Source organism: Symsagittifera roscoffensis, chromosome 10 (genome assembly GCF_963678635.1).
Source record: "Symsagittifera roscoffensis chromosome 10, txSymRosc1.1, whole genome shotgun sequence".
Lineage (NCBI taxonomy): Eukaryota > Metazoa > Xenacoelomorpha > Acoela > Convolutidae > Symsagittifera > Symsagittifera roscoffensis.
The window spans coordinates 37,006,971-37,027,830 of NC_087071.1; the positions used below are offsets into that span (position 1 = coordinate 37,006,971).

Consider the following 20,860-nt stretch of genomic DNA (forward strand, 5'->3'; position numbering starts at 1 on the left):
AGATGGATACCTGACTGGGGACTTGACTTTTATGAATTTACTCCGCTTGGCACAACCCAACCTCTCGTATTTCTATCATGCCCAGTTAAATCTCCGAGAGGTGGAGTTACACCTGATTACAAGAAAGCACCCCATACAATGGTTATATAGTTACAGTCCAAATAAATAAAGTTTCAACTCACGACCTGTCGACCCGGCCCTCTCTCCTCTCGCTCGCATCATCCGCGACATCTCACAGCGTAGTGGCCATCAGCGCACTCGTCCCAATTCGGGGCCCTTGTCCCGAAACACCTCTCCACTTGCCTCGCACATAGCTGATGCGTCGTCCCATCAGTGGTGTGCTTCTTCATAATTTCTTCCGCAATCGGCCTCACCGCCTCTATCCTTTTCTCGTGGCTCTGGATCTCATTTTCTATACGCTTGTGCTTCTTCGTCAGATTATGCACACCTGTGAGGTCCTTTCCGTAGTCCTGAGTGTGGACCAAGATCTTCTTCTCCCTCATCCAGGTCTCCTCCTCCGAGATGTCCCTCAACAGCTGGTGGTACTTGAACACATCATCCAACTGCTTCCTTCTGTCCTTAGTCATGTCAGACACCAGTTCGAATCGGTCGTTAATGTTTGACCTCTTCTGCTCAATTTCTACGGGGTCAAATTGGGAAGACGCCATGCACTTCTCGGCCAGTTCGTTCAGCTGGACCAGTCTGTCTGCGTGTGCGGCCACATCGTCCTCCAGCAGCTGAAGCTTCTTCCTCTGGTTCTGCACTGTACTCAGGTCATTGCTCTTCTCCTTCATCTTCAGCTGACCCTCCACCTCGCTGAGCCAGAACTCGACGTCCTTGTATGCAGTGTAGTAGAGACTCTACCGGTTGGCCTCCTTCAGTCTGGCAGTCTTCTGGCGTTTCCATCTATCCACGAGGTGCCTGTAGACCTGCTGCGGCACAGTCCAGTTATCCGACTCCTCCCCCATAGCATCTGGGGGACGCCAAAACTGCTTCGGGACCTCGCCCTCCGATGCGGCCCAGCCCCGGTCAACTTCATCTTTGCCGAACAAAGACAGTTTTTTCCATCGATCGATTAAATTGTGGAAGTAGGCGGACTTTACATCTCTAGGCCCCACTTCCCTTCTGTCGTCGGTTTTATCACTGACCATTGCGACAGTCTCCACTCGGTGTTGACTTGCTTCCTGTAAGGCCTCCTCGAGGGAAATGGGCTATGGGCAGGATCCGAATGCTTTCTCCTTCTCCCCTGGCATCCAGTCGGCCCCTCTTCTAGCATTCTGGAGAGCCCATCCGCATTTCCGTGTTTTACCCCGGCTCTATGGACCACATTGAAGTCAAACTCCTGAAGCTGCTGCTGCATTCGAAATGTCATCCCATCGGTCTCTTTCTGTTTGAAGGTCATTGGAGACTGGAGTGGTCAGTCCGCAGGACAAACTTCACGCCCCAGATATAGGACTTGAACCACTTCACCGCCTGCACGACGGCTAATGCTTCTCGTTTCGTCGTAGAGTAGTTCGTCTCCGTTTTGGACATCACCCTGCTGGCATAGACCGTTGATGACATCCTCCCTAAACTGGTATTGCTCGCATCCGTATCCAATATAAAGGTCCCCGTGTAGTCGGGAAACTCCAGTACTGGAGCCGTGATGAGCTCCTTCCACAGTCTCTCGAAGGCTGTCTGACATTCGTCGGTCCAAATGAAAGGCACCTTCTTTTTCTTCAAAGCGGACAATGGGCTTGCAATCCCCGCGAAGTCCTTCACAAACCGACGGTAGTAGTTGCAGAAGCCGAGGAAAGATCTGATCCCTTTAACCGTGGTGGGTAATGTATCTCAACCAGTTCCACTTTCTTGGGGTCCACTTGGATACCTTCGTTTCCGATTATGTGGCTCAGGTAAGTGACCTCCCTCTGAACCAGCCTGCACTTCTTCGGTTTGAGCTTCAAGTTTGCCTCCCTAAGTTACTGGAATGTAGCCTTCAGGTGAGAGAAGTGGTCCTCTTCACATTTACTGTAGACCAAGACATCGTCAAGAAACACTAGAGCCCACTTCCACAAATGCTCCCGGAACAGCTCGTTCATGAGTCGCTGGAACGTCCCAGGGGCGGTGGACAACCCGAAGGGCATCTTTACATACTCGTAGAATCCTCCATCTGGGGCCATGAAGGCAGTCTTGTGTCGGTCCTCCTCGGCTACGGGCACTTGTCAATACCCGCTTGCCAAGTCCATTTCTGTCCATTGAGTGCATCGAACGTTTGATGGATTTTCGGAATCGGGAAAGCGTCCTTGACCGTTGCATCATTCAACTTCCGATAGTCCACGAAGAACCACCAACTCCGGTCCTTCTTTGTCTGTAAGACAATTGGGGCACTATAGGGGCTTTTGGAAGGTCGGATCACCCCTTTCTCCAGTATGCTCTTAACTTCGTCTCTGATGACCGGCATTGGAGAAGTCCGATGAGGAGGTATCTTTATTGGGCCCGTGTCCCCCGTATCGATCCGATGTGCCACTAAATTTAGTTCGTCCTAACTCGGCATCGGTTAGAGCAAACACGTCCCGGTACAATCGGACAAGGTCAGCAAGCCTGTCTTTCTCGGTCCCTGTCACTCCCGGTGCCGCTAACTCCAAAATCTTCTCGATGACCTCGTCCAAGTGACGCCTCGCTTGCACTTGTAGATCAATCGACCCAATCTCGCTAGTCGCACAAACGTCGTGGTCTTCATCGTATTCGTGACCGCTCTCCTCTGAGTCTGTCGGGGTTTGGCTGGGTTGCCAGACGCCCCGGTAGCTGCTGAGTTTGTATCGGGTGGCTCTGGGGATGATAGAAGTCCTTGTGGGTCATCCACACCCTGGGTCGCCTCCGGTTGGGACGAGGAGATTGTCAAGGGTTCGTAATGCAAAGGGACAATCGACCCTTCTTGGGGTCCGGTCCACAAGTTGTCGCAATGAAAGTCCAAAGAGCACTGGAATTGCTTCAGGGATCGCAATCCTATAATTTTCTCGGATTTTAATTCTGGGACTACCAAGGCTTCTATGTCGTCATCGATTGACCCGAGTTTCAACTTCATTGTAGTCCAACCATCTACGGCCACATGACGTCAATCTGCGGTCTGTTACACTGCGGATGAGGTTGATCGTGGCTCCAGTATCCACCAAAGCTTTTACACTGGTCCCCCCCCCCACGGCCTGGAATTAAGCAAAAAACCGGACCAAAATTGGTTTGGAGACAAAAATTTGGCCAATAACTATCAAATTTGTACCCTCCGATTCCTTCCTTTTCCAATCCTTAAGTCGTTAGCTCTATCTACGGAGCTAATCGGAGGGTTACTCAAGAATTTTTCTGGCAGCCGAGCACATTATGCTAGCACGCTCCTAATACAAAAAATTTTATTGCTCTAACTCTAAAAACTCAAAAACTCGATCCCCAAAACAGATTGACAAAATTCAGAAAATTATCAAAATTTTGATCGAAATTTTTCCAACTTCTACTGAGTTTTTTCTCACGCGATTTCTCTAGTTAGGGGGATCAAACTACGTAGCGACTCCCTATATAAAAGCTTTTTGCTGTTCGGAAAAGCTCGGATATCCAAAAATTTGGGGGTCTACAGTTTGGTCGAAAATGGATAATTTTCGACAAAATTTGGGTGTTTCTTGGGTCTAATTAGAAGATAAGTAATATGTAATAAAGATAATAACCTATTAGTCGTTAATGAATAGTACTATACCCTCCTTTGCACCAAAATACCCGAATTAAGACCCTTAACTCGGAAATTTGTAATCGATGGAGGGTACAATCAGACCGTGCCAATCGTGCCCCCCGCCACTTAAGTTTTAATGAAATAGTACCCGAACGATACTAAAATTGCTTCAACGATACCCAACAGTCGTTGTGGATGTTGTCCCTATGTCCTTGTTGAGTGTGGAACACGTCGGTCAGCTTGCCACTCTACCATCCGGTCACCGGCAAAATCACCATTAACGTGCTTAAATACTCAAGTTACACTCAAGGGAGGGCATCCAACCCTTCACCAAAACACACAATCTTTCTATCAGAAACGATATAAATCAATCTGAAACAACAACAAATAGGAAGGTCAGATCACATCTCGTCCGGAAATAACATATAAACTGTCACTTTACGTTTTTTACTGTTTTTGGTCTTTTTTGGATTTTTTACTGTTTTTTGTACTTTTTTGTTTTCAAATAAATTTGTTTTTGGCTTTTTGTTGGTTATACACTATTTTTGTTTGGTGTTACGCTTTCTCTTTAATTGTTTTTCGTCCTGGCACCTCGGGACAAGCGGGCTCATGACTTCCCACCTAACCCTCCGGCCCCCGGAATTTTCGGTGTTAACTAAGTTAAAAAGCTAAATAGTACTGGACGGAGGGTACGCACCTTCCCCCTTGTACAATAACAGTCATTAAGGCCTCTAACTCGGGCATGCGCCCGGAGCGGAGGGTTCGTCGCTGAAACGCTTGCTGATCATGATGGTCTTATGCCTTTGACAGGCCCACCCAGGAGCGCCATGAAAACGTCTATGTAACATTCGCCCATCGTTCCATCTCACGGTAGGATGAGGCTTCTGGGGTTTAAGGTCTCGCAGGGGAACGTCACTGTTCGGGGGACCCCGATTTATCTGTTGTTGTCTCTTACATTCGGCCGGGACAAACCCTTCTTGGAATGCCTCTACTGTCCCGGCCCTTGGTAATTTAAAGGTGTAACATTCGCCCAAATACTACACAGCGACGGAGCGTAGAAAAAGTACCTATTAACGACTGGCAGGCGTCAATTACCTTAATCCTACTCGTTTTTCACCGTCTCGACCTTGCCAGTTGATTTTCTGGTCTGTTTAGGGCTAAGTAAAAAGTTAATATTTTTAGGCCATCAGTCAAACGACTTTTGATCAGCTTTCGTTTACATGCGAACACAACCACATAGCTGAGTCTCGGATCCTCAGACTACGTGATTGTCATTAAAAACACAGCTCGAACAACCTATTTTAACATGTTTTTGTGTGACAGTTCTATATTAAATCCATTGGAGATGGATTGACCCTTTCCTCTTTCTAGCTACTCATATTCTAAAATATCAAATTATACCGGTGTTAATTCAGGATTCTACGACATCCAAGTAGCTGCAAAGTCAGTTTTATATAGTCCCTTCACATAAAACAGTCTCTGGGGGACCAAGCCTCCGCTCCCGTAATCTTCCTGAGATAACGCTCTTATCCCTTCCAATTTGTGGCACGAGAGGGTTCCGTGGAATTTTCCTTCCCCACTGAAGCTTCCTTCTCCACTAATTTCCGCTGCTAAGAGTCTTATCGTGTGCTGTTGCCACGATAAGAGGCTTCGTGTTTTTCGTCTCTTGTGCGACCGTTTTTCACAATATTTGTCGTTGTTCTGTTTTTTCGTCGTTTTTCGTCAAAATGGCCGTCTTTTTTGTATTTCTGAGAAATATCCACCCTTCAATCGAAATTTTAAAAATAAAAATTCTAGAATGTTCCTACCCTCCTTCGCAATACTTTTTCGTTCCTAAGGCCCTAATTCGTTTTTTTTTCGTGTCGTCGGAAGGTTGCGCTGTGCCATCTGGCAGAATGGCACGAGGATCCGAACTTTTCTGGGGGCAATGCTTCGCGAAGTGTCCGGGTTGCCCACAAGAGAAACAATTACCGCGGGGTATCGTACTCTTCATCCCATACCTCCCCCTGCATTGGATTGAAAGCTTTGCCGGCTTTCACCAGGGTAGGGGTCAAACAGTTGCCTGTGTCGCTGAACCTGTTCTTGTCGGGGTAGGTTTTCCGGGTGGGGTGCGGGGATAACAGATTTGACGAACCTACCCATCATGGCTGTTATATTCTGCATCTGCGTCAAGAGGTCACCCTGAGCACTCACCAATTGGTCGATCCTTGGGTCTCAACCCACTGGTTGACGACCCGAGCTCGTCCCCACTTTAGGTGCTCTCCCACTCGGCCCGCTCCCCACACTGGGTTCAGCCGTTGGCTCGGGAATGCCCTCTGCCTCGCGTGCAAGATGCAGTCTCTTTCTGTTCCTGGCCCTTGATGATTTGTTCACTAGATCCAGTGCCTGTGCGCGAGCGACCGCTTGTGCCAAGTTCCCAAGATCTTCTGACAATAGCTGGTCCTGTAGCTCGACGTCGAAAAGTCCATCGATGAACTGCTCACGATACATCGCGTCCCTCACCTGAGCCCCAACATTACCATTCGCAACATCACCACTCGACGGAAAAACTCCCTAAGGCCTTCTTTTTCTCCCTGCATCAAGTTCTTGAACTCTGCTCGGGCCTCAGCCTGTGTCTGAAACGGCATCATGCGGTGATCGAGCTCAGCCATCATCGCTGCCAAAGTTAGTGGTTCGAATTCCTCCATTTCTTCGCGGAAGTGGGCTGGCATGCTGGTGAGTTCGTCAAGTGCCCAACCCGTCAGGCAAGTTGGCAGGACCATCCGGGCTTTCTCGTCGTCCCGCGGGTTCGCATCGGCCACCCAAGCAAAGTGCTTCCTCCAGTCCGCCCAGTTCTGGTAGTTGCTGGACGGAAACCGGTCCGGACGTATCGTCCCGAATCCGAACACACCTTGCTGTCGGTCGAGGGCGTTTGCCGCCGCCACCGCAGCCTCTGCCATCAGTTGACGATCTCCACTGCAATCATATCGTCTAGTAGTTGATCAAACGTATCGTTTCACGCAACTGTAGTCCAAAGAGAGCCCACCCAGGAGCGCCAAGGTCGTCTTGGGGATAGTTGACTGTTAAGACCCAATATATTCCTTCCATATTGTCCGCTGAGTCCCATCCCTAAATACCATAACTAGCAAGGGGTGAGCTATGATCCGGTTTTTGACGACAATCCCTTCGGTTGAAAGGTTGAATTTGGTGTTCGATCGGTGTACTACACTGGGTTGCGTCCTCTTTACTCAATTGCTCTCGACTGTTCTTTCCCCTGGAAAGAATCGCAAGAAACTGGATAGTAATTGAATTCAGAAATCAATATGTAAATTGCTGAGTATAAGGGCCGCTAGGTGACCTGAATACAATTTATAAAGTATCAATGAACTTAATCTGCGATAAGTTCCAGAAAACTGCCTCTTGCAGTTCACTTTACAAACAATTCTAAACAACTCTTCAACTTGCTTCACAAAGCTTCACTAAAAATCTCGAGTCGAGAACTCACTTTAAAAATTTCACGAGTCACTCTCAGGACCCGTCTGAATTCTAAAAGTCTCAATCTTGTTCTCTAACTAACTGAGAACCAACCGCTCGCTCTCACAGCATACTTGTTCTGCAGTTCGGTGGTTGTGCCTTAATCGCGTATCGTTATCTTTATTTACTTTCGGTTCGGTCAGAGGCGTACCGTTCCCTATCCCTACTAACATTCACTTAACTAGCTGCCGCTCAGGACTTATCAGCTGAATCAACCATTAGGTCAGCTTTAATTAAACATCGGGGTGGCACTTAGTTACTCAGGACATACTGAGCAAACATTGGGTTCAACTACAAAATCAACTCCCAATCGTATTTGACAAATGACCCCTTGCATGAATTTATTTTAGTTCTTCCTAACTTTTTTCCTTTCCTATGAATTGGGTAGTTCTCACACAACCGGGAAATTAACTTCCATGATACTTGAAAAATTTCCATTTTTGGTCAATTTAAGTTTTAATCCCCCAAGTCCAAGGGCTGGGTAATTCCCTTCCCCGTATCCGTTATGATCCAAAAAAAACACCACAAGAATTTATTTAATATGCTAGGGCTGTTCAAAAAAACTTCATCCTGAAATTCCCATTTCCCCCCATAGACGTTCCCAATTTTTGTCTGGGGCTGTATTTTTACTTGTTTGTCGTTCTTATCGAACGTCCAAGTGGAGTGGGTTAAGCTGACCCCAATGTTTGCTAATTACAGAAAATCACTTTTGCTCGCGTACAAAGGTCAAAACTAAAAAATCTCAATTTAGGGGCCTCCCCTTACCTCCCCAGGTAGGTAAGTACCCCTTACGGGTCCTTACAATGCTAATTTATTGCTTTTTAGGGGGTTCCGGGGTCTTGGGGTCAAAAATGCCAAATGACCTCTTAGAGGTCATCCGAGGTCAAATGAGGTCAAACGCGTCCAAACGTCCTATTTTCGATGGGAGATCATTCTCACTAAGTTTCATTCATATCGTACCATCCCTTCCCATATTTTCGAAAAAATTGGGTCAATTTAGTTTTTCCCTAAAATTGCCATTTTTAACCCATAGGAAATTCCGGAGGGGATTGGGTCACTAGATGTCCCCTTACTGGTTTGGGCCCCCTTCACAATGGTGCATTAAAACCACAAGTCAATTATCACTATCAGGTGTTAAAAGCCTTATTCAATTTTCGAGTGCTAATAGCTTCCGACGTAGCCGCCGGAGTGGGTCCAAACTTTGATACATTATAGGTCTTACCCCAACCTAACATCCCCCCAAGTTTCAGCCTCTTAGCATTATCAGGGGTCAGGGAATAACGAAAAAGTGGGTTTTGTTTACATAGAGCGTAAAACCGTAAAAAATCCCGGTGGTGAACTTCCCTCGCCTAGGGCTACAATATATTGCAATATGAAGTCATTCTGACCATTAAATACCGGTTTACAAAAGTGCTAATTGCATTTTCGGAAATCATTATCACTCGCCCCCAGGGGTCCCAGGGGTCCGGAAATTTGCATGCCCGGCTAAAATCATCTCTATTAGTCACCCACAAATTTTCATAAGGATTGGACCAGTGGTTCCCAATCCGGGGTGTTTCCAGATTTTTAGCGCTTTTCCAATTCTTCGCCCTAGAGGTCAAAATCAAGGTGCAAAGTCCGATTACGATTGTTTGATCTCAAACTAAGCTTATCTATCACTGAATTTCATTGCTACAAGTTCATACAGTCGGTTTACGTTAAAATCAAATTTCGCAATTTTCAACCATTTTCATCATGAATTACCAATCTTAAAGTTTAAATTTGAAAAACAGGGGCTTGAAAAAAAAGAAAAAACCCTGGGTTCCTGTTGGAGTTGTTTATCAAATAGCTGGAAATTGGTCTATAGACTGTTTAGCCCGCACTGAAATTTCTCGGATAAAAAAAGATTATAATGAGAAAATTTTGCCAAAATTGTTGCCATTATAATCGATTATGTGTAACCAATTTAGACAGCATTTTTTATTATAATAGAAAAAATGTATATTATTTTCATGGCCATCATATTGCATTATATTTCCACTAAAACCTATTTTTATCTCCAAGTAATCGCTATAAACTCTTTTTTCCCCAAAAATCGCCATAAAATTGCAATAAAATCTATTGTTTTTGCCATGATATTGCACTTAAGTCTATTGCTATCGCCCTAAAATTGCATTGAATCTAGGACCCAAAAAATTGATTAAAAAATTGGATTATATTGTCCTAGATTTTTTTCTTTAAAGCCTGCTGTTTGAAAACTTACAACAAAAAGGAATGCAAACAGAACAGTTTACTAGAGCGGATCTCCTTTGAAGCAGGTCTAAGTTCCCAAAAGCGAACACAATCACACTAACGGAAATAGCAGCAGACACGCTCACGCAGTTAGACTTCATTCATTTTCGAAGTTTTTGGACAAAAACTTCAAAATTGTCTCAAAAATTGACTGCTTAAAACACGTAAAAGCTATTCATTTTGAAAAATACTCACTTGAAACGCACAGAAAAAACATAAACATTTAAACAAAATTTCAAAATTTCTTCTATTTTTAATATTGTCGAACTTTGTCCATTTCTTGCTTACGTTAAATATACTAAATTCAATTTTTTTTTATCATGATTGATAATCTGAAATGAAGAAGGTAGGAAGAAAAAATGAGCCTTTTGTCGAAAAATTACAATGAAATGGGAAATCATTCCATCGAATAATCTCACAGTTTCGAAAACAAAAAAACACAACAGGTTTCGTCGTTGAGAAAAAAAATTTTTCAGCATATTTGATCATGTATGGCATAAAACATTTCTGCCAATTTCAATTCATTTGCAATTTTGAATGAGTAGCGATTCATATTAGTCGTCAACTTGGGCTTGAAGTCGGCAAGTTTCTCGAGCGAAAAAACATTTACTTCGTGACCAAAAAAAACTTCCAATTAGAGAATGAGCGTGGATGTGCTATAACTTTTTTTATCGTTAGAACAAGTCTTGTTTGACTACAACCATAGTCTTTTCTAACAAAGGGATCATAGCTAAACGTTTTTTTTAATGTTAGAAAGCTTACACGAGTATAATTCTGGTTTTATTTCATTTCGTTGATTTAGTCAAACAAAGTCGGTCAAGGCCACTTTAGCTTCTGTTATTGATAACTGAGTTAATAAAAAAACTGTGGTTCAAAACCGGTTACGGCGCCGTCACATTTTTATTCTGTTTTTTTTTTACTTTTTTCAGATTTTTAAAGCAAACCAGGGGCGGATCTAGGATTTTCTCGAGGGGGGGGGGGGGCGGATTTTCAAAAAATTTTCCAAAAATTTGACGACCTTTTTTTTTTTTTTAGGTCGACCAAATTGATTTTTTGAGCTCTCCCAAAGCACTGTTTTGCCCCTACTTTGGCTAAATTTTCTGCGCCGCAGGCAAATTTTTAAAAAAACAGTCAGTAAAGCCGTTTTCGGGCACTTTTTGAAAAATTTTGACAAAAAAATTGCGTTTTTTTTGGCGCGCGCTCCCCCTCAAAGTTAGTATATATTGGCGCCGAAGGCGCCTTTAGAAAAATTTTAGGGTCGGTCGGCCAAAAATGGATTTCTGAAAAAGTATCAAAGGGGGGACCCTTTGGGTCGGCAGGGGGTCGAATCCCTGAGGGGGGGGGGGGCGTCCGCCCCCCCCCCCCCCTAAATCCGCCCCTGAAGCAAACGATCTTTGTGAGAAAGGATTGATCCTGTGATGTCGACATCGTGCATGACGTACTGCAAAAAACTATTCGCCCTCAAATTAGTGTCAACGAAGACGTCTGGGTTTGACAATCCAAAACAGATAACTTCTCCATAAAACATGGCTGCGAAAGAACATTTATTCTGCATTTGTACTCCCATAGGCGGACTAGTTTCAACTTTTGCGAGAAATGATTTTTTCTAACTTTTTGAGAACCTACATCAGATTATACAAGTTGGATTGTTCAAGTTTCAAATTCTTTTAAGAAACTCAAGATGACTCTTTCTGACAAGATAAATTTTGAAATTAGTTTTCACAGATAATGTAGGATCGAAAAAGTTAATCAACATTATCTGTATAAACTGATGGTAACGTTTTCCTGTCACAGAGGGTCATCAGGAGTTTTTCTAAATGAAATTTTCATCAACTTTTTAGCTATTGAACTCCTTATTTTTGCAATAGGCCGAACAATTTCATCGAGCATTGATGATATGTTTTCAACGAATGTCCTTGATTTTGTTCATGCTTCTTTTCGCGGTTTATCGATTGTTCACTGCTTTTTGTGCTAAAATAATTCTATAAAACCGATTCAAAGCAACCAATTAAAATAGACTAAACCAAATTTTTAGAACTCATTTCTATCAAATTTGGTCAGTTTTAGACAAAAAAACGTTGAGAACCAAAAATTATTAGATTTTTGCCAAATTTTTTATGGCGTATTTCTTTTTGCAAAAAATGAGACTACAATTGTACCTTTCAATTGGGTCAATTTATTTGGTTCTAAGTTATAGAGGGAAACAAGGTAAAATTATGTAAAAAACTGCAATTGGGCCGGCTTGCTTGCTTAATTTTAAAGCAAATGAACAGAAAAATTTTAAATTAATAAATATGGTCTGAATTTGTCCAAAATGATCGGCGCTATGAAAAAGCTGGCACAATTCCAAGCTTGATGAATGTGAACGAATTCAACCAAATTTAAGAAAAAAAGGGTAATTTGCGATTTTTACTGTCTATTGCAAAAATAACCCAAATAATGGGAAAATCAAAAATGGTTAATAAAGAACGTGTTTTGAAAAAACTTCACGTTATCGCGTTATGTTCATATACAAAAAAAAACACTGTCAGATTAATCTCGGAGGTGAATGAGGTTTTCAAGCTACCCAAAATTTTTCAATGTTTTTAAATTTTGCATACTTGATCCCCCCGTTATGCAGAACTGAACTCTGGTGCCATGATTTATTGTTGTCTGTGGTTCAATTTTATCATTTGATTCACGTTCGAAACCAGGTAATCCAGATTGAGGGAATTAGTAATCTCAAATTGATCAAACTTTGGATAAATGCGGTCAACTTAGATGTGTCCACACTTCAGTCATAGGCTCTTGCGGAAACTTTGATTTTCCTGGGCAATTTTTTCAATATTGTCCTTACTTAGCATAGTTTGATGAACTTTGTTATAATTTTTATGCATGCTTTTTGAACAATTTTTCAAAATTACAGTAGCACTTTTCATGTTTTCATTATCAATGCACAATTTGTATTCAAAATCTGCTTTAGTTTGATGTTTTCCTGATTTTGAACGCAATTTTTTATACCAGACTTGATGTAAAATGGTATTTTTAGAATTTATTGAAGTCTTAAGGATGTATATACTTTGACAGTTTTTTTTATAATTTATCTGCTCTAAGTTCAATTTTCCTTGACCTTTTTAGATATATTTTTTAAAACTTTATTTTGGTTCAAATTTTGATGTAAATTGAGAACTTCCCAAGAGCCAAGACATCTCAAAGAACGAGATGTCAGGAAATAGATCGTACGATCGGTGGTCGGATACACCACAGGACTGGCGAAACGACAAACGGGAAGAGAGTCTACTGGATCCAAAGTGGAACCGCTCAATGTCAAATGCAAACGAACTTTCGGAAGAGAAGATCACAGAAGCAGTACAGCGAACGAGAAAAATCATTAGAGGTGGCCGGAAAATTAGAGATAGCTCCGACAGTGAAACCCGACAGGCATCACGAGTGAAATGGCAGCTCGAACCAGATCAACAAAAAGAAGCAGATCAGAGACTACTTTCATTCTGGCAACTAATCGGAGGAGAAGGCAACATACCGGGAAACACCAATAGAGAATTGGTGGCAAACACAGAGGAGATCAAGCACAGCCCAGAAAATGGACAAAGTTCAGCGATAACCAAACCAACCGCATCGGCGGAAAGAAAGCTAAGTGAGGTGCAGGTAGTCGAGATGGACTTAACGACTACAGAAGAGGCTGAGAGTGAAGAAGAAGTGTGTGCAATCGAACCACCGAAGACGTTGGGAAAATTAAAACTGCCGAAGCAGCAACAAGAGGAGACCCTGGACAATTTTGCAAAACTGTTCGACAAAAGTCTGTTGGCCGAATAAACAACCGAAGACACTTGGATGGACCGCCTTAGATGAGTGATAGAAACGGGGGACAAACAAGGCTTCGAACTAATGGGACCATATACGAACTCGTTGTGGTCACAGATGGCAGTGCAAGACGACTGTATTTTGGTGAATAATCGTTTAGCGGTCCCAGTCCAGCTAAGACAAGCCGTTCTAAAGAGGATACATCGAGGACCTCCAGGCCAAGAGGCTATGTTAGGAGTATCACAATACCTGTGGTGGCCACATATGAACAAGGACATTGTGAATCTAGCGGAAGAGTGTCGTAGTTGCACCAGATATGGTATGAATGAAAAATATATTATTTCAAAAAACGCGTCAAAACCACTGCCACTGCTCACGCAGCCGGGACAGGAAGTACAATTAGATTACGCGGGGCCTATAGAAAATCAAAAAGAAAAAAAATCTACCTCCTAGTAGCTATAGATAGATTCTCAAAATTTCTATCGGTGAAAGTTACGAAATCTACAAGCGGGAAGTGCACGGTAAAATTCTTGAGATCGTATATCGACACACATGGGGTTTCGGAATCGATTCGCTCTGATCAATTTTCAGGCTTTAAGGGGAAAACTCTACAAAACTTTTGTTCGGAACTCAATATCGAGTTATAAAGGCTGTGGTTTGGTAGAACGTACAATCCAAACTATAAAAAGAAGATTGGGGGTTATGTTGCTCGAAGAAAATAATAAATCGATCAAAATGTGTCTTAGTATCTTAATGCGAGATTTGCGGTGGAATAAGCAGAAAACCATACAAGTATCCCCATTTCAAGCGCATTTTGGCAGACTACCAAAAACGGAATTTAAAATTGTGAGGGATAAATTTTTAAGCAATTCTGATTATTTAGACAAACAACACTTGGAACGTTCAGCATTGATGGCATCTCAATTGAAACGCAAAATCGACCAATCAAGAGAAAACCTCAAAATAGTACGAAAAGGAAAACTCAGCAGAGATACAAGCCACTGCATAAGCAGCAAGTAACCTCGGACAGGGATAGAGAGAGGGCTAAAGCCCTAAAGGAATTGCTGGAGGCGAACGCCCGCTGGAACCACGAGAGAAGAGATGCGGCTAAAAATGATATCAGACGATTAGTGGACGAGACCGGACTACTAAATCCTGACCTACGAAAGGAGATGATATATTCATGGGAGAAAGGGAATATTGAGGACAAAGTAGAAGATCAAAGTAAATCTCCGCCTAAGACAGTACTCAGAAATGACCCGTTAAGAAAAAGTGAACAGGCACTCACAAAACAATTAAAGGGAAAAATCGCTTCCGAAACAGACTCAACTATCAAGACGTCTACAGTCTCTATCTATCGGAAGTCGGATATTGCACAATCGAGAACAGTTTTAACACAGGAAAGTCAGCGGAGTGCGAGTAAGAGCCCATCGGCAGAACCTACGAAAAAGTTTCAAAGGATCAGTTCCCCTGAATTACTCGAGGATATAGGTTCCGATGAAGAATTGCAACGAGACATGGAGATAGCAGATGCGATGAACCCCATAGACCGATTCCAACAGAGCCAAACAGTAGTGATTTCAAAAACACGGAAGCAGGAGGAGGTCTGAACTTAGCGATCAAGAGAGCAAAACCAAATTTGGCGGGTCCAAGTTCACCTGCAGAGGAGAGCGACAAAAAGAAGACGGAGAAGAAAGCTAAAGAAAAGAAGAACCAAACTAACCAACAAAATGGGACAGGCCAAACTGCGACGGCAGCCGATCCGCAACAGGAGAAATCAACTTCAAAATCGGGGAAGTTAGGTCATAAAACTCAGACAAGTTCTACGCCTAAATCAAAACAGCGGACAAATTGAAATGTATTGATTCCCAGACACCCCCAGAGGACATACCAGATACATTCCAGAACCGAAATTTGGCACCTTCCGATTGGGAAAAGTTTGCAGACCAGTTACTAAAACGTAGAGTTCAGAGAGTTGCGGACGATATTAGAGGAAACCCACAACAAATTTCGGAGAAAGATACGACATTTGAACCACCACAAGGATTCTCGGACGAGTCGAGTGCGGAGGAACCGAGTGTCAGACGAAGCTCCAGACAAACGAAGAACAAGGAACCGAAACGCTTTGGTGACCCGATAAAGCACTCAACTAAAGAGATTTCAGAGAATCTGACAGGGGGAGCACTCCTCAAAATAGCACTTCAGGAATATCGTAAACAACTAAGAGACTTCAAGGAACGAAGTGATAGACCTGTGGAATCAAAATGAAGACGGCTCGAACGACACTTATTCATGCGAAAACTTGGGTATGCTACGCTAGATGAAGGAGTGGAGTGGAATCCGAGTTGGGAAATAGAGCTGGAAGAAAATTGAAGAAAATTATGAACTAAACCTTTAGTAACCCAAAAACGTTCTTGTTAACTGAGTACAGTAAACTCTTTTTAAGACAAATTATCCTACTTATGTTGTATAATTTATTTTTACCGAGGGGGGTGTGTCATACCGCTACTGCAATAGCAGTAATTGATTATGTATGTACTACCAACCTACGGTGCTTAGTTATTAATTTCATGGTATACTCAAGGTCACAGTGTAATATGACATTGAGACCAAGTGAGAGGTCAGAGTTGTTCAGTGCTGATCTAGCTCTCAGTAACCAATAACAACGCAAAGAAAAGAAAAACTAATTTCAATATACAGAATACAGTTTGAATTACACCTTGTTTTCAATTGATATCGCAACGCATATCACAGTATCGCTGCAAAATGTCAAAAAGACTACACTTTTACTTATCAAGTACGATGTTTGTTTCGAAATACTCGTGTGAGGATGTGTCCAATTGTCTATAGTGTCGGCCACAGATTGATTTGAGGAGATGTTAGTGATCACATCTAAAGCTCACTCATTGTCTAACAGAAATCTGGACTCCTGACTTGAATATTTTTTGTGGAGCGTTCTGCAATGTCCGCTGGGTTATCACAAACACTGAAAGGGAGCCATTGATTTACAATGATGATTTTTTTAATTTCACAAATAATTTTTGCGATAAAATTGATTAAGTTAATGACAGATTGAAGCTAATGCAACAGAAAAGTGCGAACATTTCATCAAAAAAGGCGCTAACTTTCACCGAAAAACCAATTCCAGAGCTGCCTGCAATCCACATTTAGAATGGAAACATCCGCCAAAATTGCCACCCTTGCATAACAATTGCGACGGCGACCATTTTCTTTTAAGACTCAACAATCCGGAAAACGAAACCACTCGCGCAAAAGACATATTGTAGAAAAATATGGAACTCACGTTGGTTTCTGAAGTAGCAGCGAAGAGTAACTACTAATCCAAGGACAACAGACCACTCGATGAGTTATTTCCGGAGCGCTTTTGGTAGAATATCGTCCAACTCTTGTCCAGTTATATTCAAAAAGTCCTTACAAGAATTAATTTCTACAATCGAAGTAACCCCCGCGACACACAAAATTTGAAACGGTTTTTCACGAGGTGATATATATAGCTTCATCGTTCCTGGAGACAAAGAACTGATGTTGAAGGAAGCGCAGCAGCAAATCAGGACTAACAAGCAAAACTATGAGCTCTTGATGCGCTAATCAACACGCGACGTACGTTGCCTGGCTTGTTCGCGTTTAAAAATGGGTGATGGGGTTGTAAGCTATTCACGGTGGAGCACTGCTGCAGCTAATGCGGCTTGCCTGGAATTACATAATCTTTAGAAAATTGATCTTTTTTTTGTATAAAATCTTACACGGCCGCTTTTGATGACTGAAGAATTGTCGGCGGAGAAAACGACAAATCTTGATCAGATAGTGGAGTTTTAAATTTACGGAATTCTAAAATCTACAGATTACTTGATAAGTAATATTTATACAATCACATCTAAAAGTTGTCGACTTGCAGGACCACATTACTTGGTAGAGGTAATAGGAAACAAAAGTGAAGATCTAGGATGTTGTGAAAATTCCAACATAGCGAGCAGTGTAGACGTTTCAGAAGGTTTCTTCGCAGAAAACACAATGTCTTGCCAACAAATATCATAACAAACAACCCCGGGAACAATTATTCTCAGATTAGTCCACATACTCTCCAACAGAGCGCAAACTCATTTCCGAAAACTACCACACTCACAGAACCGGAAGCAGCAGACTACCACTCACGCCAATAGATATATTTCAGACTGGGTTGAACGAAGATTTTGAAATCGGCTCTTTTAATTATCGACAGCAATTCGATAAAGCAAATCTATAGTTTCCTAAAAAAAGTACTTGAAACGCAAAACAGGGAGTCAAACGCTTGAAACGCAAAACAAAGAGTTAAACTTGAACTCTTTTGAAAATCAAAACTATCAAATCCAATGCATATCATTCTCAGTACTTTTATTGCTCCCATTAAATTGCTTGGATTCAATTTCAATGTTTTTCATCCCGAGCGGTATGATGAAACCAAGTTCAACATGTGAAGTCTCCTGTTTTTCTTCTTTTTTTGCTGTTCTGCTTGAATATCTTTTCAGAATAACCTTAAGCCTCTGCTTGAGACAGTAAAGAGTCTCAAGCGTAGTTAGAATAACTTTAAACCCTTTTCTTAAATAAATTTTGTTGGTTTACTGAAACAAAACAGAGATCATACGAATTAAAATAAAAAATAGCTCACCTCTGCTTTGTTGAAAAAAAAACTAGTAACTAGTACACCAGTCGGCAAAAACTAAAACACCACAAAATTATTTTCCACTTCAAAAATGGACTTTTAGAATGGATTTTTAGAATTCATAACTTGAAAAAAACTTTTGCGAGAGAGCACCATTGATTTTTTCTAATTTTTCGAGAACTTAAATCAGGTTATACAAATTCGATTGTTCAAGTTTCAAATTCTTTTAAAAAGCTCCTGATAATCTTTTCTGACAATTTAAATTTTGAAATCAGGTTTTACAGATGATGTAGGATCGACCTAGAAAAAGTCAATCCACATTATCTGTATAAACTGATGGTAACGTTTTCCTGTCAGAGACAGTCATCAGGAGTTTTTCTAAATGAAATTTTCACCAACTTTTTAGCTATTGAACTCCTTTTTTTTTAAATAGGCCGAACAATTTCATCGAGCATTGATGATATTTTTTCAACGAATGTCCTTGATTTTGTTCACGCTTCATTTCGCGGTTTATCGATTGTTCACTGCTTTTTGTGCTAAAAAAGTTCTATAAAACCGATTGAAAGCAACTAATTAAAATAGACTAAAACAAAAATTTAGAACTCGTTTCTATCAAATTCGGTCAATTTTAGACAAAAAAATGTTGAGAAGCAAAAGTTATTAGATTTTTGCCAAATTTTTTATGGCGTATTTCATTTTGCAAAAAAATGAGACCAAAATTGTACTTTTCAATCGGGTCAACTTATTTGGTTCTAAGTTATAGAGGGAAACAAGGTAAAATTATGCAAAAAACTGCAATTGGGCCGGTTTCCTTGCTTAATTTTAAACCAAATAAACTGAAGAACTTTAAATTAATAAACTTGGTCTGAAGTTGTGCAAAATGATCGGCACAATGAAAAAGCTGGCACAATTCCAAACTTGATTTGTCCTTATCTTTTTCCATCCGAAGTGAACCAAATTTAAGAAAAAAGGGTAATTTGCGATTTTTCGTGTCTATTGCAAAAATAACCCAAATAATCGGAAAATCAAAAATTGTTAATAAAGAACGTGTTTTGAAAAAACTTCACGTTTTCTTGTCTTGTTCATATACAAAAGAAAACACTGTCAGATTAATCTTGGAGGTGAATGAGGTTTTGAAGCTGCCCAAAACTTAAAAATGGAAAACTTAAAAATTTTTTCAATGTTTTTAAATTTTGGATACTTGATCCCCCCGTTATGTAGAACTGAACTCTGGTGTCTTGATTTATTGTTCTTTGTGGTTCAGTTTTATCAGTTGATTCACGTTCGAAACCATGTAATCCTGATTGAGTGATTTTTGGATATGTGCGGTCAATGTAGAGGTGTGCACATTTCAGTCATAGGCTGTTCCGGAAACTTTGATTTTCCTGGGCAATTTTTAAATATTGTCCTTACTTAGCATAGTTTGATGAATTTTGTTACAATTTTTATGCATGCTTTTTGACCAATATTTCAAAATTACAGTTGCACTTTTCATTTTTTCATTTTCAATGCACAATTTGTATTCAAAATCTGCTTTAGTTTGATGTTTTCCTGATTTTGAACGCAATTTTTTGTACCAAACTTGATGTAAAAGGGTATTTTTAGACTTTATTGAAGTCTCAAGGATGCATATATTTTGACTGTTTTTTTATAATTTATCTGCTCTAAGTTCAAATTTCCTCTACCTTTTTATATATATTTTTTTAAACCTTATTTTGGTTCAAATTTTGATGTAAAATTGAGAATTTCACAAGAGCTAATTGCAATTTTTTGTTCCCAAGAATTGTTATCTTTATGAATAATTTAATGTTTTAATTAAGTAGGATTTCAGCCGATACAAAGTGATATAAAAAATGTTATAAACTGATGGTTATCGATGACTCTTTTTCATACTAAAAAAATGAACATTTACCTAAAATTTTGAAACAAAATTTTGGCCATAATTCCGATGCAAACCTTTTGTGAGTTGAAATAGACATTATATTTAATGAAAGAAACCAGAGTACGAAAAAATCATAGTTCTAAAACTGCCACGATATTCGACTACCTCGACAAAATTTTGATAAACCAAAAAAATCCTTAATCATTTTTCAGCTACGAAACGCGTTTTGATTGTGTCAAGACATCTTTGTAATCCTTTTGTAGACGCGAAGAGTCATTATCAAATAGTAAGGGCCCTTCAGTCGTTTGGAAATTTACTATGTTCAATGAGCTTCTGAGTCTGATCAAATTGAAACGACTTTCTGAGAAAGACAGCTCGTTAGGTACGATAAATCGTACTAAAGTTTCAGCATACAAAAGTTTTTCAACCAACCAGAACTCACACCTATAATTGCAGGTCAAAAATGAGTGTTTTTTTAAACGATGGAGTCGTTTCATTAGTTAAAGCTTTAAAAATTCATTAAAAAATATTTTTACGACCGGCAAAACTGATCCAAATTGCTTTTTTTTTAAAACTTTTTGTTTTTCTTTTGTCCCGCTCACTAATTAGAATGCGATGGCACGTAATGAGCATCTCAAGTCGAATTATTTATTTGAGACCGTGCAGTCGTTATACTGATTGGTGTTTTGACTTTTTTCTTTGAAAAATTCTGTTTTGATTGCTGAAACTCACCCTAACTGCTTTTAAATCAGGAAAAAAGCTCTTTTTCAATTCTCTTAAAACGCTGAACAAAATGTAGCCAAAAAAACTTTGAAATATTACAAGAAAAACCTATAAAGGTCTGTTATTGTTTGTTTTCCTATGTTCCCCACAAGATATTTTTTCAGCGTCCCATATCCTATTAACCCATTAACTTATCCTTGTAACAAATTGCACGTCGAGCCGTGCAAACTGTCCAAATCGGCAACTTTCAAACCCCAAAACTCTCTAGATAGGATTGAGAGTTAAAATATTTATAATAAAATTTAGTATTTTTTGA

At 40.7% G+C, this 20,860-nt stretch overlaps 1 protein-coding gene across 1 annotated transcript; it reads right to left on the minus strand.

The window, feature by feature from the left end:
- Positions 1–218: 218 nt before the first annotated feature.
- LOC134855050 (spectrin alpha chain-like) lies at positions 219–794 on the minus strand. Its single transcript, XM_063871430.1, has one exon. It carries the CDS (start codon positions 792–794, stop codon positions 219–221), a length of 576 nt encoding a protein of 191 aa, XP_063727500.1.
- Between the last annotated feature and the right edge of the window lie 20,066 nt (positions 795–20,860).

What these genes read in the sequence shown, in the direction of transcription:
- LOC134855050 (XM_063871430.1), bottom strand. Translation starts at nt 794, where the DNA reads ATGAAGGAGAAGAGCAATGACCTGAGTACAGTGCAGAACCAGAGGAAG.